This window comes from Panthera onca, chromosome E2 (assembly GCF_046562875.1).
Source record: "Panthera onca isolate mPanOnc1 chromosome E2, mPanOnc1 haplotype 2, whole genome shotgun sequence".
NCBI classification, from domain to species: domain Eukaryota; kingdom Metazoa; phylum Chordata; class Mammalia; order Carnivora; family Felidae; genus Panthera; species Panthera onca.
Genome location: NC_138353.1, coordinates 32867440 through 32893617, shown reverse-complemented (window position 1 = coordinate 32893617; position 26178 = coordinate 32867440). Strand labels below are relative to the sequence as shown.

General features: G+C 44.8%; 1 protein-coding gene across 1 annotated transcript in view; it reads left to right on the top strand.

Moving 5' to 3' along the window:
• Positions 1-24861, top strand: part of CES5A (carboxylesterase 5A) — a 288860-nt gene extending 263999 nt beyond the window's left edge. Inside the window, 11 exon segments of the mRNA XM_081791541.1 lie at positions 56-189; positions 659-812; positions 2789-2896; positions 4676-4780; positions 5847-5987; positions 9014-9079; positions 11682-11829; positions 21538-21687; positions 24245-24317; positions 24407-24534; positions 24537-24861. Of these exon segments, the coding sequence (XP_081647667.1) occupies positions 56-189; positions 659-812; positions 2789-2896; positions 4676-4780; positions 5847-5987; positions 9014-9079; positions 11682-11829; positions 21538-21687; positions 24245-24317; positions 24407-24534; positions 24537-24655 (1326 nt within the window). The 3' untranslated portion in view covers positions 24656-24861.
• Positions 24862-26178: the final 1317 nt, after the last annotated feature.

Below are 26178 nucleotides of genomic sequence, written 5' to 3'. Positions count from 1 at the left end.
GGAGGGGGTGTGAATGCCTGGCAGGCCAACTGGAGTGTTCCTCTCCCTTCTACAGGTCATGGTGTGGTTCCCCGGGGGTGCCTTCAAGATTGGCTCAGCCTCCTTCTTCGATGGGTCCGCCCTGGCTGCCTACGAGGACGTGCTGATCGTGACTACCCAGTACCGGCTAGGAATATTTGGTTTTTTCAAGTAAGTGTCCCTGAGAGCTTGACACCCCAGGTCCCCGAGGCACAGCTGTATGGCAGCCACAGGGGATTCAGTGCCCAGCTGCGTAAGGAAGAATGAGCCTTCAGTGACATTGAATAACTGTGACCCGAATTAGTGAGGTAATCTTTGCAGCTATAACAGATAAACTCCCAAGTCTTGGTGGCTTAAAACAATAAAAATCTCTTTCTCACTCAAGTAAGGTCCAACTGAGTGATCCTGACTGACAGACATCTTTTCACATGGTCAGTCAAGGACCTGGCTCCTTCCCGTCTTGTGACTCTGCCCTCCTTTTGGGGCCTAGACCCTCTGCGTCTGGCCAGCAGATGGACGAACAGCAGGGAAGATCCTGCAAAGGAGTGGCCACCCACCCACAGCCTCCACCTTGAACTCCTTGAGCGGCAGGAAGCAGATTGCAGCCCACTGAGTATTCTCACCCTACTTCTGGCCCCAGCACAGGGGATGAGCATGCCCGCGGGAACTGGGCCTTCCTGGACCAGGTGGCCGCCCTAACCTGGGTCCAGGACAACATCAAGTTCTTCGGTGGTGACCCACGCTCCGTAACCATCTTTGGACAGTCAGCGGGAGCCATCAGTGTTTCCAGCCTCGTGAGTTCTTCTCTTTGGGATTTGAACAGACCTTGGTGGGGGAGGTTACAAAAATGAGGACCATGAATCACTTATAGCTGACTGGTGCTTTCCTGTGAAACAAACACTTTTATACACATTGTCTCCCTCAAGCCTCACAGAGAGAGTTAGGGGCTCTCTGTCATTTTGTGGACAAGAGCTGTCATCAGGAAGAGTTTAAATGAATTACCCAAGATCACATCCTGAGTAATAGTTTGAAGAAAAATCCCTTATATTTATAGGGTGGAAGCCCTGGCGTCCAATTACCAGGACTGGTAATTACTTGTTTAATAGGAAAGTTCAGCTAAAACTTTTTTAAAAAAGGATGCATATAACATTTTATTTTTTTTTAATTTTTTTAACGTTTTTTATTTATTTTTGAGACAGAGAGAGACAGAGCATGAATGGGGGAGGGGCAGACAGAGAGGGAGACACAGAATCAGAAGCAGTCTCCAGGCTCTGAGCCATCAGCCCAGAGCCCGATGCGGGGCTCGAACTCACGGACCGCGAGATCGTGACCTGAGCTGAAGTCGGACGCTTAACCGACTGAGCCACCCAGGCGCCCCTATAACATTTTATTTTATTTATTTTTTATTTTTTTTAACGTTTATTTATTTTTGAGACAGAGAGAGACAGAGCATGAACAGGGGAGGGGCAGAGAGAGAGGGAGACACAGAATCCGAAACAGGCTCCAGGCTCTGAGCGGTCAGCACAGAGCCCGACGCGGGGCTCGAACTCATGGACCATGAGATCATGACCTGAGCCGAAGTCGGACGCTTAACCGACCAAGCCACCCAGGTGCCCCATTTTATTTTAACTTCAAAGAGAAAGTGTACATTTCTCTATCAGTGGTTTGGTATATAGTGTGGTATCTTTTCAAGGTTGGTCTGCTGGCTAGAGGTCCAGCGTGGTTCTCTGGCATAAACCACCCATTGGAATCATGGTCCTCTAATTACGGTTTCAGCTTCTTTACAGTGAGCATGAATTTTAAAAGATGCGTGCTTTGTAGTCTGTGAATGAGGTGCATTTATGGAATTTTCCGCTCCCTGCCGCCGCACCCAACGAATTTTACTCTTACCTTTTTCACACCTAATTTGCCGGCAGTATTTTTCAGCTACTTGTCTTTATCACAGGTTTCTTTCCCCCAAACATAGTTTTGTTTTCTTTTCTTACACACATACTTCACTGGTTCCCGCGGTATTTCATTGATTATGTAATTACAGTAGCAAGTGTAACTGACCAAACAAGTGAGGAAGCAAACACACCTGCCTCTTGGCCAGAAACTTGTGGGAATAGAAACCTGTGGTGGTGCTAGAAAATAGCCCACTGGCTCTGAGTGCTTGGCATCTCCAGGGTCACATGTTCATCACAAAAGTCTGTTACATAGAAGTGGTTTAAGAGAGCTTCCACGGTGTAGCACTTGACAATATACAAGATATTTTTGTATCTTCAAAATAATTCAGTAAGGTGAATTATAATAACTCAACTTTACACATATGATGACAACCCCCGTTTCGTGGGTGCATGCTGTCCGACCAGGCATTGTGCAAAGCCTTCTATATTTGTTACTTCTGCTCTATGCCACAATTCTGTGATATGTGCTCCATTTTTCCTTCCAGTTTTGCAAGAAGTAAATTGATGCTCAGAAATGTGAAACAATTTGCCTGAGATTCCCCCAGCTAGGAAATGAACGAGCTAGCAAGCAATCACACACCAGGATGTTTGACCTCAAAGTTCCTGAGGCACCTGGGGCTCAGACAGGTTAAATAATTTGTCCATACATCCATGGCTAGTCCTTGAGTCCCCAAACCAGGGCTTTTTTTTTTTTTTTTTCTGTAAGCACAAAGCTTTTAAGGAGGCTTCCTGGGAAGGTTTCTTCAAGGAAAGGTGGGTGGTGTATGTGCTGGATGGAGAGTCCCCTGCATAACTTTTCCTGGTCTCTTGTGTTCTCTCTCCAGATTCTGTCCCCCATGGCCAATGGCTTATTCCACAAAGCCATCATGGAGAGTGGGGTGGCCATCCTGCCTTTAGTGATGAGATCCCCTGGTGATGAGAGGAAGAAGGATGTAGGTATCTCGTTAACACCTCTCCTCTACTTGGTCAGGGGAGAATGTGGTCAGGTGTCGATAGACCATGTGCTTGGCAGTCCTACTGACCATGGTCAAAAGAATCTGATGCTGGCCAAGGTGAACCTTATTGCTCTATGGGAGGCCTGGTTTGACAGAAAATAGGTCCCCAGTGAAATACTGTTGGTGTGCGTGAATGTGTGTGTGTGTGTGTGTGTGTGTGTGTGTGTGTACATGAGTGTCTATGTAATTGTTCTGACATCTTATTCATTATTCTTCGCTTAGGATATATAACTCAGTCCCCTGTGTTATATACGGCTCATGTCCTATATCGACTCCACTCTATCTAGAGTACTCTGTTAAGAAAGATTCTTAGGCTGTTTCCAATTCAGTGGGAAATAACACTGTGACTGATTCTTGTTGCCTGGCATGAGATTGTGAGGGGGCGGTGAGGCATATGCCCCAGACTTTTGTCATCTGTCATCTTGGTTAGTGCTCTAGCGGACAGTGAGGACCTGGAGACCAAGGTCTCTTGCATCTTTCATGTCCCGGCATGATTCCTGGTGCATACTAGGTGACTATTGCTGTTTGCTGAATGAATGAGTTAACAAATGAGCTGATTCGGTCAATGAAGATTAAGCACGGGGCTGTGGAGCCACCTCCTGGGGACTATGCATTTTCGTGGTGCATTTGCTTGAACACCTGATAGAAAATGACAGTGCACACCACAAGCAGAGACATGGAGTCATAATATTGTAAAAATACTCTCAATGCATCGGGAATATTGATTTGGGGAACATGACGTATCAACTTTCAGTTTGTGCCTCTGTTTGTTCATTTAGCACACGTACGCTGAGTGTCCATAGTCCTCCCAGCTCTATGCTAGGACCTGTGGGTTTATAAATGGGAAGGGCTACACTGACTTCAGAAGACCATAATCATTTTACGACAAAGGTTTTTAACCTGAAATCCATGGGTAGTTGGGAGATGGTCCTTGAGCTCCTACAGTTGTACGTTGTGTGTAGATTCTATATGTTTGTGCATTTTCCCAGGGAGAGGGTTTGTAGCTTTCGCTGGATTCTCAGAGCATTCATGACTCCCAGACACTTGGGGGGCCACCACTTTCAAGGGATGAGCTCCCACGGAAAGTTCGACGACTGCGCAAGGCAGTGTTTGTGAAAAGGCTAGGTAGAGAAGGTGGGAATCCTTGAGGTAACAGGAAATCAGAGGAGGAAGGGGTTCATGGGAGCTGCAGTGGTCTGAAAGGACATCTCGGAGGAGCCAGGGATGAGTGGAATTGATGTGAGACAGGAAAAGCTGTTCAGGGTATTCTAGGCTGTGGTGGGGATGAGGCTTAACAGAGCTGACAGGCTGGCACTGAGCCAGAATCATGCCTCAACTGACAGTTAAGTCATGCTTGCAAAGCTGCTCCTCACGCTTGGGGCTCCTGGCTCCACTCAGCATCCCAGAGTTGGGCGTCTGGACTCAGTGAGGCCTACTGCCAGTGGAGCCAACATCATCGGACTGGTCTCCCCATGGCCAGGAATCTTGACTCTGTTCCACAGCCACAGGCTGACACACCACCTCCCCCTACTCCAGCGGTTGCTAAAGATGACAAGGAGAGTCAGGCAAGAGAACAAAGAGGTACAGTGCCCGCCTGTCCTCAGGGGGCGGGGAGGGGCAGCAGGCTTCATGTATGAAGGATCTAGGACTCTTCACTTTTCATTTTCTTGGCGACTTTCCATGCTGTGCTCTGACCTGGTCCTTCTCTGGCAACAGTTGCAGGTGCTTGCGCATATCTGTGGTTGCCATGCGTCTGACTCGGCTGCCCTGCTGCAGTGCCTGAGGGCAAAACCCCCCGAGGAGTTGTTGGACATCAGCAAGGTGAAGAGGGGCGGGAGGGTTTGGGGGCAGGGTGGTGCTTGGAATGGAAGGGCAGACAAACCCCACCACTCTCTTACTTACTTTGATATGGGATTTGGAAAGATGGAGGTTGGGATTCATAGTAATGGCTGTAGAATGTACAGAACCATGACAGGTCATTTAAAGAACTTGATGGGCCAGGGATGCTGCCTAGCCAGGAGAAGATCCAGGAAAACACAAATGTTGTCTTTAAGTCACTGGGAAGAGGGACTTCCCCTGTTCCACATGCTGCCAGAAGCTAAAATCAGTGTCAAGAGTGTGAGTTCTGTTAGGAAGCCATTTTGGCTTGGTATAACCAGGAAATTTCTAAAAACTCTGAAAAAGGGCCAGCACCTTTAGAAGATAGTGAGGCACCCCCCTCTGTAGGTATGTAAGCAGAGTCTAGATGACCACTGACAAATTTCAGTCACTGGACTGAATCAGCTCTTTGTGCCCCTTCTGCTAGTGAGAGCTTCTGATGGTCCTTGGAAGAGCAAGGTCATTATCTGTCAGATTCCAACAATTGTGAAATACTTTGTTGGCATGGATGAAGGGTCCGCTGTGAGTTGTGCTGGAGTCTGGGAGCTGGATAACAAGTCCTTGACCCGATGGAGTGTGAAAGGTCTTCTGTGTGCTCCCCGCCATCCCCACTCCCAAACAGAGACCCCCAAAAAACGTGGATAAAGCCAGGTGTTTCCTCCTGAGACCCAAGACTCAGCCAGATCAAAGGCACAGTGCTGAGGAGGACATCTCAGGAAGATGCGCATACTAATTCCCACTACTGTGGCCACTCCCCTGTCCCCTGCTCACCACTCTGCCTGCTGCATTTGGTCAGAGGTTCTCAAAGAATTTGAGCCCCTTTGCCTAAGCAAGTGCAGGGCCGGCCAAGCAGAACTGATACATCAGGATGGGCCAACTGTGGCTTTTTCCTTTCTTAATGTAGTTTGACCACTGCTCGGCGGGTTGGGTCTCCTTGGCTGGGGGCTTGGGGACAGCAGATTTTGTGAACGGAAGCAGATGCTGATTTTTCTCTTCTTCCTTATTCCAGAAAATCACGTTTTCCATTCCAGTGGTTGATGAGTTTTTCTTTCCTGATGAGCCTCTAGCCCTATTGACTCAAAAAGCATTTAATTCAGTTCCTTCTATCATCGGAGTCAATAACCACGACTGTGCCTTCCTGCTGCCCACGGTAAGGATCCCAGCTGTCCTTCCTGTCGCTTCCTCAGCGGTGTTGCAGCTGTATGTGCTTCCACAGCTCAGCACTGCCAGCAAGGACGCCAAGTGTCATGCGGGAGCCCGGAAGCCAAGGACACAGTGATGCCCCTTCCCCTCTCTGAAGGAGGGTAGCTGAGGATTGAGGGCAGCTGGAGTCAGCATCTGCCCTGCTCCTCATACAAGGTTCATGGAGAAAGAAACAACTCTATGAAAAAAGTAAGAGAGGATGGATCCATTCGAGCTTTGTTCAAAACATCACAAATGATTGTTTCAAATGAGCACAGTTACTACTTCAAAGATGAATTTCATGCAGGTTTGGAAAATGTTCAGGCCTTTACATTTTCGTGTGCGGTTATGAAATTTTGACTTCCAAGAATGCTCTCTGGGTTTGTACAAGTTGCGAAATCACTGAATTGTCTTATTCATTCAACAAGTATGAAGCGAACATTTACTTTACGCTCTACACCCTGGTAAAAAGCAAGCATTCAACAGTGAACAAGTCATGCAGTCCCAGCTTTCTGCAGGCTCACATCCTACTGGGGAGGCCCAGATGAAATGGACAGTTGAAAAGATGGTTTCCGGAAGTGTAAGTGCTAGGAAGGACATAAACTGGTGGGAGAAGGTCTTTAGGGAGGAGGAGGGGTGGTCAAGAAAGGCTTCTCCAAGGAGGGATTATTTGAGTCCTGAGAAGGAGCCATGGTTTCTTGACCCTGCCATTTAAAGAAGACCCTGTTGATTTGAAAGAAACTTTTCATCTGTCCTCAGAAGGGTAGGAATGCTCAAATCCATAACATCATCACAGCGCAGTCATGGAGACCAACCTCCTCCTTTCAAGCTGAGGGAAATGTGGTTATGAAATCCAGAGGCTTGTCAAGGTTCAAGGCTAGTTGGTGGCTGGTTAGAACCAGAACCCTGAGTTCATCGGGCTATTAAAGGCCTGTTCTACCATTATTAATGTGACTTACAGAGCAATGTTTTGGAGTAAGTGGGAGTGAGGATCTTTCTGCTCGTGTTGCAAATGAGGCATCTGAGTCACAGACTGTGGCTTCAGCAAGGCCTTTCGATGCTACCAGGTTTGTGCTAGAAAGAAAAAGGCAGGTGCTACCGATGACACCACCACCATAACCACTGCAGCCAGTCCCGAGCTCTTCCACGTGCCCAGTGTGTACCATCTGTCCAACAACTTGCAAATGGGCATTGTTATTCCTGTTTTTCAGTTAAAGAAACTTAGTCTCAGAAAGGCTAAAATTCCTTCCCCAAAGTCTCCCAGCTGGGGGAGGAGACAGTGTTGTGTAATTTCTTCATGCATTTAGGCTCTGCCATTAAATGTTGGGTTCTCTGGTAACCTGCTGTGTGACCTTAAGTGAACTGCCCAACCTCTCTGAACCTTCGTTCCTTAATCCGTGGTATAGGATGATCTTAACTACCTGCTTCACAAGCACACTTCAGTAAATGTTAGCTATTGGAATTATTCAAGTGGCAGGATGGGAATTGGTGCCTGGGTCTGCATAGCTCAAAAGCCTGCATCAGTGTGGATAGTTCATGTGACCTCACAGCGACATCCACTGCTGACCATTGGAGACCATAGGAAATCCTCCAAAATTCCCTCCAAATCCTTCAGCTGCTGAACATATAGAGAGGTTCTTAGTGGTTGAAATACACGTGTAGATAAATTGAATGATTCAGGAGTTTCCCTCAGATTCCAGGAGACAGAGATGTTTAAATATTTACCCTCGTGATTTATTATCTCAAGACTTTCAGCAGAAAATGTCAAAGCGAAATTCATTTGACAAGTGGAGAGTATTTCTACCCTCTCATGTTTTTAAGCTGTAATACTGGCCCGGGAGGGGTCTTTTAACAAGTAATTACTCCTAGCCCTTACTATGTACCAAGCATAGCCTATGTTCTTTTTAAAAAATATTTATTTATTTATTTATCTATCTATCTATTTATTTATTTATTTATTTATTTATTTAGAGCATACGTGCATGACCAGGGGAGGGGCAGAGAGAGAGGGAGAGAGAGACTGGGCCCAAGCAGCCTCAGCACTGTTAGTTAGCAAAGAGCACGACGTGGGACTCGATCTCACGAGCTGGGAGATCATGATCTGAGCTGAAATCAAGAGTCAGACGCTTAACCGACTGAGCCACCCAGGCACCCAAGAAAAGCCTCTGCTCTTAACCACCAGTCTTGCCACCTCACTGGCTCTCTGCAAACTGCTGGCATCTCAGAGGCCCTAATTGTAAAGATCTCTAGAAAGAGAACAATAAACCAGTAGTTTGAGATTTTTCTGGCCTCTCTTTGAATGTGGTGTCAAAGCCGAGCTGTAGCCTGTATTAGTTTGCCTGGGCTGCCACAGCAAAACACTACAGACCAGGTAGCTTAAACAACAGAAACTTATTTTCTCACAATCCCAGGGGCTGGATGTCCAAGATCAAAGTGTCAGCAGGCTTAATTTCTTGTGGGGCCTCCCTCCTTGGCTTGCACGAAGCCATCTTCTCCCTGTGTCCCCACATGGTCTTTCTTCTGTATGCACACACCCCGATGTCTCTGTGTGTCAGAATTTCCTCTTCCTATAAGGACACCAGTCAGGTTGGATTAGGGCCCCACTAAAGTCCTCCCTTTGATTTCATCACTTCTTGAAAAACGTGGTCTCCGCTCTATCACACTCTGGAGTACTGGGGGTTAGGTCTTCAACGTGGGAATGGGGGTTGGGGGGCACATTTCAGCTCATAACACGGTCTTTCCACAGGGCAGCCACTCGGGCCCCACAATGCCACAGGTATGGCAGGGAATGGCTGCCTTTAGCAAGTGTGAGAAGAGACTGTCATTGCTCCAACCCACTGAGGCCACTCCTGCATGTCGCCCCTTGGGGACTAAATGGGTTCCTGCTCTTCCCAGCCTCCCCTCTAAAAGGCAGGCCCCTCAGCCCTCAGCGAGACCACTTTCCCTTCTGGTGTATTGAGGTGCTCACAGAGGATGCCCTACTTCTCTCCACAGGAGTTTCCTGAGATCCTCGGGGGTTCCAACAGGTCTCTGGCCCTCCACTTCGTACACACGTTCCTGGTAAGTGAGCCTGGGCAACTGTGACTCGTCAGAGATTCACCTATTTAACAGACCTCCTCGGGGCACACTCAGCAGTAGGGGCTGGGGCTACAGTCATTCCTCGTTCACTCATTCAGTGAATCTTTGCCAAATAGAGTACCACAGTCCCTTATTCACGATCTCAAAATCCAAGGAGCTCTGAAAAACAGCCTGTAGGACAACCGAAACTTCCTTAGCTGATAGGTGGCCCTTGGTATTTATTGTTCTCATCCACTTCATTCATCCCCCTATTCATGTGCTTCTCTGATGACATAAGTAGTGTGGGGGCTGGGGCAGCTGCCCCCAGAGCACGTGACATGACACGCAGCTTATATACTGAATTATTTATGCACAGTCAGCAAAGTTCTGAATTCTGAAACACACCCGGAACTAAGGACCTGTATTCACTCCACGCCAGCCGGGCACTGTATTAGGTTCCAGCGAGGCCCAGGATCCTGACTCAACTGTTTATTCATTCACTCCCTGAACAGATGTGTCAGTATCAGGTCTTAAGCCAGACACTAGATGTAGGAACGGATTCCTTTCTCTTCTTCCCTCCTTCTTGCCGTAAACATCCAGTGTGAACTCTGTACCAGGTTCCCTTTGTGCACTTATTCATTGACTGGCTGCTTCTTGAGAGCCCAGCGCTTCCCTAGGCACTGAGGTACAGTGAAGAGCAGGCACTCCTTCTACACTTGCAGAACCTGGGGAGCGTGTGGTGGATGAAGTGAAGGAGGCACTTCAGTAGTGTCTGCAAACCAGAGCAGAGGAATGTTCGAGGCCCCATGTGGCTCACAGGAGGAAGCAGGTGGCTGCCTCAAGGAGAAGAGCCTTGAAGGATGAGTTAGGTTTGTCTGGCTGGTAGAGGAACAGGGGCCAGGGGAGCTGGAGGTCCCGGCCGGAGGACCCAAGATTAGAAGCAGAGGAGTGTGATGAGGTCAGCTGCAGGGTAGGCTGCAGTAGAGGAGGGTGCTTGCAGCTGTTATATGCTCTGAAAGGAAGGTGCAGTTCATCCCAGGGGCTGGGAACAGAGGAAGAGCGGCATGATTTGATTTCCATTTTGGAAAGAGCCTTCTGGCCACAGAGTGAGCCAGACCAGAGGCAGGGGATCCTTCGGGCCCCAAGGCCCAGAGGTAATGTTTGATGAGTCTTGGCTATCTAGTGGTCCGAACTGGGATTAAGGTTTGAGAGATACTTAAAATATATACACCAGACAGTGAGACCTCGCAGGCTGGATTGGAGATGGCCTCATGGAGGAGGAGGTGATTGATCTGGTTTAGGAAAGGGAAACATTTGAGCAGAGGGCATTTCAAGAGGAGTAGGTATGTGGAACCAGGTCCTAGGAGTGGGAAGTGGGCTTTGTGGGGAGGTGCAGGAGGACTGGAAGGGCACGCAGTCTCTCCTAGGTGGCAGAGCAAGTGCTTTTCAAATGATTAAGTTGTTCTCTGATGCAGATGGCATAGCCTTGCTCTGGAACCCCAGGGGTCTGCACTGTGAGTATCCCACTGGGGCTCACCAGAGGGTCCACAGAGCATCCGGACCCTCCTTGGGTACCGTGAGCACCTAGGGGTCTGCTGGTCACATGGTCCAAGTCAGAGACACTTGCACCAGAGCCTGGACTTGCTCTGGGCCTGATTAAAAACACTCAGCCTTCAGAGGACCTGATGAACAAGTCTGAGTGTGCTGTATACTGCCTCCAGATTCCAGAGAAACATCTGCAGGACCATGCTTGTTTTCATGTTGGGGGGTGGGGATGGTGGCTGAGGTGCCATAACTTATCCCAGCATTCCCTAGACCCCCCAGATCCCCGAGAACATCATTGATGTGGCAGACCCTGAATCTTCATGAAGTTTACGTTGCATCCTCTGGCATTGGCGCTGGGGGCAAGTTGAGGGATCGAAGACTGGGAGGCAGCCCAGTGTCGGGTCAAGAAGTCAGGGAATTGCCCCGTTAAGGGTTTTGGCAATAGGTGTTGAGGGAAACCAATAGAGCAGAAGACCTGCTCTGTGCCAGACAGCATGTTTCTTTCTTCATATCTCATGCGATCCCCAGCACGGCCTGTTTTTTATAGATGAGGGAACTCCAAGAGAGCAACTAGCTCGAATCAGCAAAGGACTGGAGGCAGTGCTACTACCTGAAGCCGGCCTCCTGGGTGTGGGACCTGTGTTGGCACAAAGGTCTACACTCAGAAGAGTTCTACACTTGATTGAATGCTATGTTGTCACCATCTTGAAATTGGTATCATTTTTGAACAACGTTGCCCTGCAAACCATGTTGCCAGTTCTGGCCAAGGGTGGCCGTTTCTGGAGCATCTCAGAGAGGCATGTGCACGGTGATTAGTAGCATGAAATTTGGCTGCAAGTGAAAGAATGGCTGTACCAGTTTGGACAACCCCTTAACCTCTCTAAGCCTCAGTGCCCTCATCTGTGAAAGGGGGCTAATTTTGATATTTGCATCACGGGATCACTGTGTGCATTAAACGAGGCGATGCATGTAAAGACCTCAGAATCACGTCTGCCCAGGCAAATGCTTGACGTGTTGGATGTTGCTGACCTGGATCTCCTGTGGCCATGATTTCTTACAGCAGATCCCCACCCAGTATTTGCACCTTGTGGCTGATCATTACTTCTACAACAAGCACTTCCCGGTTGAAATACGAGATAGTTTTCTGGACTTGCTTGGAGATGTGCTTTTTGCGGTCCCTGGGGTGGTCACAGCTCGACATCATAGAGGTGAGTCTCTCAGCACTACCCCCGCTCCTGTCACAGCAGGGTCACAGCTCAGCAAGGCCAGTGGCTGCGGGAATTCTTGTTGCCTGATGACTGGCCCTGCTCCACCCTTCTGTTCCCTCAGTTAGAGGGAGTTCCCAAGGATGTCTGGGATACAACCCTGCAGGCTGACCTTTGCAATTGCCGTGCCTTTCAGAGTTCAGGGATGCTGATCAGTTTTTGTTGTTTCTGTTTCTCCTCCTTCGTCAGGACCATCCAGAAAATTCCCACCTCCCCATAATTTTATTTCCCATGTTCCTTTCTCTGAAAGTGTCTTCCCAAACATTTTAGGTATCAGCAGTAGTGGAGCAATCAGAAAGGGAGTATTACTTGTGGCGACACAAACCTTGTTTCCCTCCTTACCCCTGCCCTGCCCTTATTCTCTCTCCATCTCTCTCTCTCTCTCTCTCTCTCTCTCTCTCTCTCTCTCTCTTTCTCTTCCATTCCCCTTTCCTTCTGTTTCCACAATTTTTTATCAAGAGCCTACTATGTTCCTGACAGTATTCTGGGCCCTGAGGATACATCAGTGAACAAAACAAAGGCACCATGTAACTCACATTCTAGTTGGGGAGACTAACAAACAAGTCAAGTTAGAATATATATGTGTTAGATGGTAATATAAGTAAAAAAACACAGGGTGGGGGATAGCAGTGGCAGGGAACTATAGGATTCTGTATCAAAAGATCTGCAAAGGTGACAAGGGAATGAGGACCAAGAACGGACTCTTGAATTTGGGAACACAGAGGTCACTGGTGACCTTGACAGGAACTATTGTGATAGGATGATGGGAGTAAAAGCCCGGTTAAAACGGATTCAAGAGAAAATGAGCAAACTGATCTCCAGAGAATACAATCCCAATCTCAAACTTTCACCAGTGGTTTTGGAGAAATGAATGAACTGACTCGAAAAATTTACATGGAAATGCAAGGAGAGCCAAAACAATCTTGAACAAGAACACCAAAGTTAGTGGACTTACAAGTTATCTGATTTCAAGTGTTATTTTTGAGTGCAGTCATTAAGAAAGTCTGGTACTGGCTGAAGAATAGACACATAGAACAGAGTGGAGAGTCCAGAAAATCGACAGTTAACCAGTTTTTGACAGAGGTGCTAAGATAAGTCAATGGAGAAAGGAAATTCTGTTCAAAAAACAGAGCTGAAATGACTGGATATCTATGTAGAAAAAGTGAGCCTCAACCCTCTAACTCACACTATACCCAAAAATCAATGTGAGTTGAGTTGTAGACCCAAATGCAAAAGCTTAACTTGTACTTAAGCAAAATAAACTTTTCAAAAAACACTATTAACACTGGTAGCAAAAGTGGTGGAGGAGGAAAGTCCAAAATCTGTCCCACCACAAAAGCAGTGAATAAATTGGCATGTACTGTCAGAATCAATTTTACCAGAACTCTGGAAATAAATCAAGGGTGTATAGCAAGCAAATGAACATTTCATCAAAATATAGACCCTGGAGTCTCAGTGAGAGTGTTTGTGGCATGTTAACTTACTCTGCACCATTTCCTGCCACCAGCTAGGCAGTGGCCTTAAAGACAGCAGCCCATATTTATAGTCTAGGCTGCTAGTACTGGAGGGAGAAAAAAGAACCTATTCTCAAAGACTTGTGGTTGTTTGCTTTGACCTATCTGGTGGCTCCCTAAACAACTAAGCTAAAAGGGCTTGCTTTTATTTCCCCTAACATAGAGCTTTCTCAGGGATTAGACACCTACCTGGAGGGCATTTTTCATGAACATTTAAAGGCAAATGCATTTGCTGATACCACTAGGGGCAAGGGATAACAGTTGGAATAAATAAGAGACAACACTTAGGAGGAAAAGCTGGGCAATGAGCTGCTCTGGGAATAAAGGATTGAGAAGCTCTCCATATACCTGGGAATTTAGAAGGCCTTGTGCATATTCAGAGTAGGGAGCATGCTCATAAAAGCCCTGAGATGGCCCTAAGCTGTTATATCTGGCTGACTTGGAGGCTATCCTCAAACAGAAAGTGAAAACTAAGTAAGAGTTGTAAACTGTCTGGCTGAGTGTTGAGGGATGTTCCAACACACACACAATGTCCATCTTCAAAGACTGGGAGATTTTGTTTGTTTGTTTTAGGCTTTTATGAAAACCTCAGCTGAGCCATAAAATTATTAGTTGACCACTGAGAAAACAGGAGAAAGACTTTGGTGGCTACACATGACCAAGAAACATTTATATTTTTAATTTTTGTAATGTTTTATTTTATTTTTGAGAGAGAGACCGGGGGAGAGGCAGAGAGAGAGGAAGACACAGAATCCCAAGCAGGCTCCAGGCTCTGAGCTGTCAGCACAGAGCCCAACGCAGGGCTCAAACCCACAAACTGTGAGATCATGACCTGAGCTGAAGTCGGACACTTAACCGACTGAGCCACCCAGGCATCCCAGTACAGAAACATTTCTAAACAAACAAACGACCACAACCACAACAAGCAGTAACAACAAACCATGGAAAGGAGTTAGAATCTGATGTTCAGAGTTGCCACAATATAATATTCAAAATCTCCAGTTTTCAACAAAATATTACAAGGCATGCAAAGAAATGGGAAAGTATGGCCCACAGACAGGAAAATAATTAATAGAAACTGTCCCTGAAGAACCCCAGACATTGGATTTACTGAAGACTTTAAACCAACTATTAAACATGCTCAAATAGCTGAAGGAAACCACATATAAAAAATTAAAGGAAACCATGAGAATGATGTTTCACCACATACAGAAGCAGTAAAGAGAGAATTTATAAAATTATAAAAAGGACCAAATAGATATTCTGGCATTGAAAAATACAACTGGAATGGAAAATTCACTAGAGGGACTCCACAGCAGATTTGAACATAGAGAAGAAAGAAACAGAGAACTTGGACACAAATCCATTGAGATCACCCAATGTGAGGATCAGAAAGAAAAAGGAATGAAGAAAAGTAAACAGAGCTCAAGAGGCCTGTGGAACACCATTAAACATCTCAACATATGCATGATAGGACTTCCAGAAGGAGAGGAGAGAAAAAGAGGTAAAAATAATATTAAAAAAGTAATTATCAAAATGTCTCAAATTTGATGAAAGATGTAAATATTCATGTACATGAATTTCAGTGACTCCCAAGTAGGAGGAAACTCAAAGAAATGTATGTAGAGACATATTACAATCAATCAAAAACCAAAACCAGAAATTCCTGAAAAAGGTAAGAGAGAATAGACTGATCATGTACAAAGTAGTTTCAATAAGATTAACAGCTGATTTCTCAACAGAAACCACAGAGGCCAGAATGGCATATTCAAAGTGCTGAACTAATAATTATTATTATAACTAATAATTATAATAATAATAAAGTGCCTGCCAACCAAGATTTCCATATCTGTCAAAACTATCTTGAAAAATGAAGGAGTAATCAAGACATTGCCAGATAAACAAAACCTGAGAGATTTTGTCACTAGTAAACCTGCCTGATAAGAAATGATAAAGGGAGTCCCTAAGGCTGAAATGAAAGGACACTAGACAGTATCTGAAACCCACAAGAAGAAAAAAGAGCACCACTAAAGGTACTCACATCACTTATGTTTACTTGTAGAAGTCAGTATTAATTCATTTTTGGTTCTCTAATGTCTCTTTTCTTCCTATATGATTTAAAAGACAAGTGTAAAGAACAATAATTTTAAATCTATGTTTTGACATACAGTGCATCGGGGTGCAATTTGTGACAACAACAACATAAAGGCACAGAGCTATAAAGGGGGAAAGTTTTTGTATACCATTGAGACAAAGTTGGTATTCATTTGAAATACATTATTTTAAATTAGGATGTTAATTATAATCCCCAGAACAACCACTTAGAAAATAACTACAAATATGTAGAGTAAAAGAAACAAGAGGGAATCAAACTGGTACACTAGAAAATATTATCTAACACAAAAGAAAGTAGTAATGGAAGAATTGAAGAATAAAAAATATATGACATATTGAAGAACAAATAGTAAAATGGCAGAAATAAATCCTTCCTAATCAGTAATTCCACTAAATATAAATGGATTCTCTCAAAAGGCAGAGATTGCAGAATGAACGGATTATAAAAACAGAGTCCAACCGTATGCTGTTCTAAAAGAGACTCACTTTAGAAATAAAGATACAGATAGTTTGGAAGTAACAATGGATTCTTGGATATAATGCCAAAAGCGTAATGAAAAAAGAAAAAATAGATAAATTGGACTTCATAAAAATTAAAAATTATTGTGCATCAAAGCACAATATAAAGGAAGTGAAAAGACAACCCACAGAATGGGAGAAGATATTTACAAATCATATACAGTAAAACCTTGGATTGAGAGCAGCTTGTTCTGCGAGTGTTCCACAAGACAAGCAAACATTTCTAATAAAATTTAACTTGATAAATGAGCAATGTCTTGCAATACAAATAGTACATGACACCAAACATCACATGATCACAGCTGAGCCTGATTCTTCTCTCTCTCTCTCTCTCTTGCTGTGGGATTGTGGGTGATCGTCTCCCATGCTCAGATGCTCAGTCTCAGGCCAGAGTGTTTGGCAGAAATCAGTGATTTTTCAAAACATCGGAAGGTGCCTACAACTGGCACTAGTATATTTTTTGTCCCTTCAAAGCACCTATGGACAGTCCTTTGCTTTTCCATACAAGAGTAAGCTTAGGAATGCTTTGCTTCATTCTAGGTCAGGCTGCCTGAGATATAGACCCTTTCCTCTGCTGCCTTGCCAGTTACATTAAATACAGTATAAGACAAGAGTTTATTAATATTGTGCTGTAGTCAACATCTGTGTGAACATAGACAATGGTCCCCATGCAGAAAAATGTTGAAAGGAAAGGCAGTAAGAAGGAGATGATTATGGTGGAAGTTAAGGAAATCATTGAGAGGTCAGAATGAGGTATGTGGGTGGCCGAAATTGCAAGATTTTATAGGAAATCTACATTGAGCATTTGCACAATATTAAAGCAGAAACAAGAAATAAGGGGGCTAGATGCACCAAAAGGAGTCAGGAGAATATCAAAGCAATGGCCACGTGTTCTGGAAGATGTAGAAAAGTTGCTTCTGGTTTGGATAAATGGGAAGCAACTAGCAGGTGATACTGTGACCAAGAACTTTATCTATGAGACGGCAAATGCCTTGTACGCTGGCCTCATAAGTAAACTGCCAGGTACATCAACAGAAAATGAAAAAGTCTTCAAGGCAGGCAGGGGTTGGTTTGATAACTTTAAGAGGACAAGTGGCATCCGTAGTGTTGTGAGGCATGGAGAGGCTTTGAGTTCGGATGCTAAAGCAGCTGACGCGTTCACTACCGAGTTCAAGAAGCTCATGGTTTCCGAGTGTTACCTGCCAGAGTAAGTTTTTAACTGTGATGAGATGGGGCTGTTTTGGAAAAAGATGCCAAAGAGGACCTACATTACAGAAGAAGGGAATGCAATGCCCAGTCACAAGCCCGTGAAAGACCATCTCCCCCTCTTGTTTTGTAATAACGCAGGCTAGAGTTTTAAAGTCAAACACCTGCTCGTGTATCATTCCACGAATTCACAAACCTTCAAGAAATGCAAGGTGCAGACAAGCCAGTTAAACGTTGTATGGAGGTCCAACAGGAAGGCTTGGGTCACTCATAGCTTGTTCACTGAGTAGCTCAACGAGGGCTTCAGTCCTGCGGTGAAGAAATACCTTTTTAAAATAATCTGCCACTCAAAGCTTTGCTGATTATGGATAACGCTCCTGCTCATCCTCCAGGCTTTGAGGACGACTTACTGGAGGAATTCGAGTTCCTTAAGGTCAAGTTCCTTCCTCCCAACACCACTCCAATCCTCCAGCTCATGGATCAGCAGGTCATTTCAAACTTTGAAAGGCTTTACACCAAAGCACTATTTCAGCAGTGCCTTGAGGTAACTGAAGGAACAAACCTTACCCTCTGAGCATTTTGGAAAAATCATTTCCACATCGTGAGCTGCCTCAAGATCATCGATAAAGCCTGGGATGGGGTCACCAAGAGGACCCTCAGTTCTGCTTGGAGAAAACTGTGGCCTAACTGCATTCTTGGACATGATTTGGAGGGGGCTTGCTCGTGAACAGGAGCCGTCAGTTGGCCATGTTTGCGGGGAAGTCCATGGGACTGGAGGTGAATGAGGACAATATTCAAGAGCTGGTGGAGACACATGGCCAGGAGCTGACCACCGACGAACTGAAGGATCTGCATCACGAGCAACAACAAGAGGTTATGGAGGGGATCTCGTTGGCAGAGGAGGAGAAAAAGGCAGAGGAATCCCTCACTTCCCGTGAGATTAGGGAGACATGTAAAATGTGGGAAACAGTGAAACATTTTGTAGAAAAGCACCATCCAAATAAGGCTGCAGGTGTGCGAGTGTTGGATCTATTTAATGACAATGCAATGTCATATTTCTGTGAAGTCCTCAAAAGGAGGCAAAAGCAAGTGTCATTGGGTGGGTTGCTTATTAAAGCTGCATGAAAAGAAAACGATTCCACTGAGCCAATGGATAGCAATGATTCTAATAGCGATAGTGAAATTCTTCCTACACAATAACCCTCCTCTAGTCTCCCTCACATCCGCCGTGAAGGTTTTCAAAGGTAAGTGCACGTTACTTTGCTTATTTTTCTTTCTATTTTGTATTTTCTTTATTATTTTGTATTATATTATAGTATTGTAACCATTTTTATGTGAGTATTTTTGGGTTGTGGAATGAATCATCTGAGTTTCCATTATTTCCTATGGGGAAATTTACTTTGATATACAAGTGCTTTGGATTACAAGCATGTTCCGGGACAAATTATGCTCACCAACCAAGGTTTTACTGTATATGATAAGGGTCTGTTATTCGGAATATATGAAGGACTCAACAAAAAGCCCAAATAACTCAATTCAAAAATGGGCAAAGAACTGAATGGACATCTCTCTAAAATAGATATACAAATGACTAATGAGCACATGAAAGGGTGATCAACATTATTAGCCATCAGGGAAGGCAAGTCAGATCAAGTCACAGTAACATACCACTTCATAAGCACACCAGAGTTGCTGCAATAAAAGAACAAATAAACAAACAAAACCCAGAAAACCACAATGTTATTGAGAATGTGGAGAAACTGGAACTCTCATATACAGCTGGTGGGAACGGTAAATGGTACATGCAAATGTGGAAAGATGGTTTGCCTGTTCCTCAAAAACTTAAACATAAAATTACCTTACAACTCAGCAGTTCCACTCTAGGGATACACCCAAGATAACTGAAAACAATAGTGTGACATGAATGTTCACAGCAGCCTTCTTCAGAGAGATCAAACAGTGGTCACAACGCCAAAGGTCCATCAGCCCATGAAAGGATAAACAAAATGTGGTGTCTATATACAATGGATTATTATGTGGCCATAGTGAGAAATGAAATGCTGATACATGCTACAACATTGTTGCACTATGAAAACATGCTAAGTGAAAGAAGCCAGACCCAAAAGGCCACATGTGTGATTCCATTTATATAAAATGTCCGAATTGGCAAATCCATAGAGACAGAAAGCAGTCTCCGAAGGAAGGGCAAATGGGGAGGGACTGCATAAAGGCTTCTGTTTGGGGTGCTGAAAGTGTTCTGGACCTAGATAGTGGTGATGGTTGCACAACATTCCGAACCTACTAAAAGCCACTGATTTGCACACTTAGAAATGGTTACAGTGGTGAATTTTACATTACGTGTATTTTACATTAAAAGAAAAAAAAAACCCAGAGCGCTGTTACAAAAATGAAGAGGCAAGCCACAGACTGGACCAAAATATTCACAACATAATTGTCTGACAAAAAAATTCATATCCAGAATGTGAGAACTCTTACAATTCAATAACGAGGAGACAAACAATCCAATTACAAATGGATAAAAGGCTTGAAGGGATACTTCACAAAACAAGATACCTGAAGGCTGAAAAGGTGCTCAACATTATTAGTCATCAGGAAAATGCAAAATAAAGTTCAAATGAGGAGACCATTTACACCTCTGGAACGGCTAATATTAAAAACACAGAGGCGCCTGGGTGGCTCAGTGGGTTTAGCCTCTGACTCTTGGTTTTGTCTCAGGTCATGATCTCACAGTTCATGAGTTTGAGCCCCACATTGGGCTTGCACTAACAGTGTGGAGCCTGCTTGGGATTCTCTTTCTCCCTCTTTCTCTGCCCTTCTGTGCTCTCTCTCTCTCTTAAAATAAAATTTTTAAAAACTGAAAAAAAAAAAAAACCCCACAAACTATATACCCAGAAGTATTCCACATCCAAGGATGTGGAATATTCAGAAGTGTCATATACTTCTGGAGAGAATGTAAAATGACATAACCATTCTAGAGAGCTGTCAAGTTTCTTACACAGTTTAATGTACATCTACCCTGTTACTCAACCATTCTCCTCTTAGATATTCACTGAAGAAAAGTGAAAGCATATGTCCTTACAAAAGACTTGTATACGGATATCCCTAGCGGCTTTAATCATAATACCACCAAACTAGAAAGAACCTAAAAGTCTATCATCAGACAAATGGATAAATACATTGTGATATATTAATGCAGTAGCATACTACTTGGTGATGAAAAAACAATCAACTACTGATATGTGCAATAACGTGCATGAATCTCAAAAACATTACACTGAAGAAAAGAAGCCAGACACAAAAAAGTCTATATAATGTGTTATTCCGTTTACACAGAGGTCAAGGACAGGCGAAATTAATCTGTGGTGACAGGAATAAAAACATGGATTGTCTCTTGGTAGAGTGACTACAAAGACACACAAGGGAATTTTCCAGGGTGATAGAAACGGTCTGTATACCTGGGCATGGTGATGTCATGTCGTGAATGTCAGTGCATTTGTAAAATCTTATCAAACTGTGTAATTAAAATCTGCGTTTTTTATTGCCGGTAAATGATACTTCAGTTAATAGAGAGAAAGAAAGAGACAATGAGAGGAGAGGAAGCAGAGATGATGAGTAATGTCAGGTCTTGCTAGAAGGGATTTAGAGAGATAAGGCAGTAACCAGAAGGGAAACGGAGACCAAGAGTACGTGTGTTTGTGTGTGCCTGTGGGTGTGCATGTGTATGTGTGTGCGTGTGTGTGTCGGTGCGTGTGTACGTTGCACATGTGTGTATGCATGTTAACGGGAGACTCTGGAAGCCTGTTGGCTACTGATGGCAGTGGTCCAGTAGAGAAAAATTGATGATGCAGGGAAGGAAGGGGGGATTACGAAGCAAAGGCCTTCAGCTGAAGAGAGATGAAACAATGTTGAAAGCAGGGAGTAACTTTGTTCGCTTTGTCTCCAGACAGCCGAACCAGAGTTAGTGACAAGAAGTCACAGGGAGGTAGGTCTTGGCTCAGTAAGAAAGGCTTTTAGAGAAGTAAAAAGCTATTGCCCTCTCAGACTGCCCGGAGGGGTGCTGAGCTCTTGCCACCAGGGGCGTAGGGGCTGCTGTGGCAGGAAGTGCTGGCCTCCGACAAAGAAGAAGGAAGTTAGCATGGTTCGAGTCACCTGCCTTCTCTCAGCCATCCCACCCGTGGGTCTGTGGAGCCAGGACCAGCCTGGGTGGGGACGCAGGGCCGCCCCTGCTCCGCTGCGCATGCGCACCGGCCGCAGGCCCTTTCCTGCCTCTCCACAGATGCTGGCGCACCTGTCTACTTCTATGAGTTTCAACACCGGCCCCAGTGCTTAAACGACACAAGGCCAGCTTTCGTGAAAGCCGATCACTCTGATGAAATCCGCTTCGTCTTTGGAGGTGCCTTCCTGAAAGGCGACATTGTCATGTTCGGTAAGAAACGGCTTCGGGGGCTTCTGTTCTCGCAGGGACTGGAGCTTGGGATGAGCTGGGGAGAAGGCACTGTTAGCACGAAGTCCCTCAACCGCCCAATACTATGCAAGAGTCCAGAAGACTGGTGGGTTAGTATTTAATCTATGGTTAACAGACATAGCCATTCCCTGGAAAATGCCCTCCTCTTATTTTTAGGAAAAGGAGTTGCCAGCATTTGCTTGATAAGTGTTTCTCTTCATACTAAAGCCTAAAGGTGTGGGCCCTTGAGGGCACTCATGCAATCTAATTTTTTTGTTTTTAATTAGAACCTCTTTCTTCCTTCTCTCTGACCACTAGTCTCAACCCTCCTTGCCCTTTCTAGAATCACTGATGCTACCCAGGGCTTTAAAAGGAAAACAAACAAACAAACAAACATGTTTTTCATAATTCCAGCCCAAAGTAGTGGGACCCAGGTGATCTAATGCAGATGCTTGCAAACTGTTGCTAGCAAGGTTTGCTCATTCATTCCTGAATTTATGACCTATTCAGTGCCTCAGATAAGAAGCCAGTCATATGAGGTTATCAATAGAGAAAATATAGGAACTACACACTGTAGATATCACTAAAATATTTTGTTTAAGGAAGTGCACAACACAGGCTCGTAAGCAGTTCGCGCTGGCTTCTTGACAATGAGGACAGAGCCTCTGCCAGAGTATGCGCTCTGAGGTTTATTCATTATGTGATTTATTCATTCCCATCCTTGTAATACAGGTAATGACACAACTGCCTCCTACGTTGTCTTAAGGATTAAATGAAACAATTCTCATAAGGTATACAGTGAGTACTTAATAAATGTCCCTGTTACTATTACTCAGCAGCCATCACTGAGCTCATAACTGTGTGATGGGCACAGGAATCTCCAAATGGGAAAAAATGAACCGCATGTGTATCAAAGGCTAAATTCCTTAATATCTAAGGAGCTCTTGGGGCACCTGGGTGGCTCGGTTAACCATCTGACTGTTGATCTCAGCTCAGGTCTTGATCTCAGGGTCATGAGTTCAGGCCTCTCATTGGGCTCCACACTGGGCATGAAATCTACTTAAAAAATATAGATAGATAGAGGGGGCGCCTGGGTGGCTCAGTCGGTTAAGCGGCCGACTTCGGCTCAGGTCATGATCTTGCGGTCCGTGAGTTCGAGCCCCGCGTCAGGCTCTGTGCTGACAGCTCAGAGCCTGGAGCCTGTTTCGGATTCTGTGTCTCCCTCTCTCTGACCCTCCCCTGTTCATGCTCTGTCTCTCTCTGTCTCAAAAATAAATAAAGGTTAAAAAAAAATTAAAAATAAAAAAATAAAAAAAAATATAGATAGATAGAGATAGAGAGATATATGGTATATGTATCTATAAATATATATGGTACGTAATATATATAAAGAACTCCTAAAATCAATGGGAAAAGACCAACCCAGTCAAACACTGGGAAATATATAAATAGTTTATGGAAGAAGAAACATGTGACTTTTAAGCATGAAAATCCACTCGACCTCACCCATATCAAGAGGATTGAACGTTAACCTTGACTGAGGAATTCTCTCTCAACTATCGAGGTTGGGGAGAGCGATACATTTTACATAATATATTTCAGCAGGTGTGGGGAGACAGACAACCTCATATATTAATGGAAAATTTAAAATGCAGATAGTCTTTACCCTAGCAGTTCAACTTCTAGAATTTTTTGCACAATTATATACAGGCAAAGGTTTAGGCACACACTGAAGCATTGTTTCCACCAGCAAAAGATTGGAAACGATGCAAAGATCCACCAAGAGAATATTGGATGCCTGAATTATATATTCATAGATAACTGAATATATACATACTTACGTGTTATACATTTATAGAACAATAAATGGCAATGAATGGAAGGTTTATAGACAACAGTGTGGGCCTATCTCCTGGATACAGTTTTAGTACAAAGAGAAAGACGCAGGATATATGTTCGTGTTATACTGAGTATGTAAAAAGGCATCTGCCAAAAACCCTTGCACGAGGCTAGCCTGCCTTCGGAGGACACTCAAGAAGCTGGTAGCTATGGTTGCCTCTGAGGCTGGTAACTAACTGGGTGTCTGGAGGGAAGAGACAGGAGGGAAACTCACTTTCGTTAGATACCCTGCCTGCATTTTGGATTTGTCCTTTGAGCAAGTATTACTTTCTCAAATAGAGAAATGCCATAATTAATTAATTGTTTGAGGGGGAGTGGTAGAAGGAGAGAGAGAGAGGTGGCCTCTGACCCTAGGAAACCTGCAGCCTCATGGGAATTTCTGGAAGAGCACTGGTGAGACAGGGAAGCTGTGTGATCTGCCTCCTCCATTTGGAAGCCAGGATCCCTCGGGCAAACCCTGGCGGCTCTAGGCCTCAGTATGTGCAGACACAAAATGAGCCCAACGATTGAGGATTGAACGGTGGGCCAGTGAGAGGATCCCGGTGGGAAGGGAGGTGTGAACGAGATTCAGCAGGCCCGAAGCACCTTGGGCTTCTGGCAAATCCGTGTGAGAGCCGGATTTTGTGATTGTCTCCTTCAGAAGGAGCCACCGAGGAGGAGAAATTGCTGAGCAGGAAGATGATGAGGTACTGGGCCAACTTTGCTCGGACCGGGTAAGTGAGCACTGCCTTGGTGCGGGCTTTCCCCACAGCCAGGTGTCTGGGGGTAGAAATCTCACCCCCATCTCTGCCCTCACTTCCAGGAACCCTAACGGGGAAGGTGTGCCTCTGTGGCCAGCCTACACCCAGAGCGAGCAGTACCTGAAGCTGGATTTGAATGTGAGCGTGGGACAGAAACTGAAGGAGCAAGAGGTGGAGTTTTGGACGGATACCTTCCCCTGATACCCTCCACTTCCACAGCCCTCCCCAGTCCTCCTTCTCCTTTACTCTCCCTTTCTCTGCTCCCTCCTGGCTTCTTCTCTTCTGCTCCATGGGAAGTTCTCTCTGTGTGATTTGGTTTTCCTTCTTCCACAATGTCACCCGCGATCCTTAGCTCCGTTTCTGTGTTGAGCTACTTCGTGGAATCAGCTGCTTTCACCGATGTTTTATGGTCTTGAGGGCGATTCTTAGGGGAATTCTTTTCAACATCAAACAATGCTACTAGCCTTGGAAGGCTACCAGATTTCTTCAATAAATCCCCGTGATGGCTGGCGTATTACTTGGTATCATAATGACCTTGTTAGTCAGATGAAACAAAATCAGAACGTAAAATAATGTACAAGGAACAAAATTTAATTCTGTGTTCAGAACATTCTCACAACCCCCAGCATTCAAGATTATGTGGACTCCCTATGAGAGAAGGTGTCTGTGTGTGTTGAGTGAAATGTGAGTGCTTCAGCTCCGATCCAGGGGAGTTTCAGCCACAAGCCAAACATGGATGTCCTGAACACCGATGGCCTGAACCAGATCTTTCCTCCAGCTCAGGAGATATGTGGGGGAGGGGTGGGGGAGGCCGGAGAGCCTCCTCCTCAGCAATGGAAACCAGACATCCTCCAAGGTCAGGGGCCCAGAAGTCAGACGCCAGGCAGTAAGGTCAGGTCAGGGAGATACTGAGGAGTAAAGATGTTTGATGGGACTGAGACTAATCCATCCTTCCATAAACCTATAATGGGTGCCTGATGTGTACTAGACATATCCCCACTGGAGCTACAGTGGTAAGCAAGACACGTTCGCCACCAGTGGTAAGCAAACAAACAGTAAGCAAACATTCACACAGGCGAATATCTGATGACAGAAATTTGATAAGTTCACCTAGGGAGAGTAAGGTGTTTTATTAAAGTGTAACGGGGGACCTAATTTAGATGGAAGTCTTAGGAGGTTCCCTCTGGAGAAATGATATTGATCTTAAGAAAGGATGAATTAGAGTTAGCCAGTTGATACGTAGGGATGCATTTGTACCCTTGATATCCATATAATTCATATTAAAACCACACAATCCCTATTCTATTCATGTCATTTACCAGGGTAGTTAGTTTTTCCTTGTGATTGCTCCAAGAGTACATATGTGCATAGAATAGGAGGGTTCCTGAAATGTCAGTAATGTAGAGTTCCTCTGGGTCAGAGATCTCCTAATCCTAGCCTGAGTTTGGCCCCAAGAAATGTTTTGTTCAGTCCACACATGTCAAAAACATTTTGGAATTGGTTTCCAGTTAATATGAAGTTAGGGGAATTGCACTTTGGAAGCCATGTGTCCAGCTTCTCCAGAGCAGAAGAAGAAGGTGAAAAAAAGGAGGTGGAGGTGGAAGAGGAGGAGCAAGAAGAAGAAATCTGGCATCAGCGGAGCTGAATTCCCACATGGTAACCAGGGCTTCTGACAGCCTGCACATCACCTTTGAGCCAATTAGAAGGCATTCTTTCTTCAAAACCCTCCACAGACAGACTCCTTCCAGGAAATCATCGTTGATAAATAACTACGTCTATGATGTGAAAAATATCTCCTCTGAAGTAGTGCCCCTGTGCAGTGCACAACCTGCAC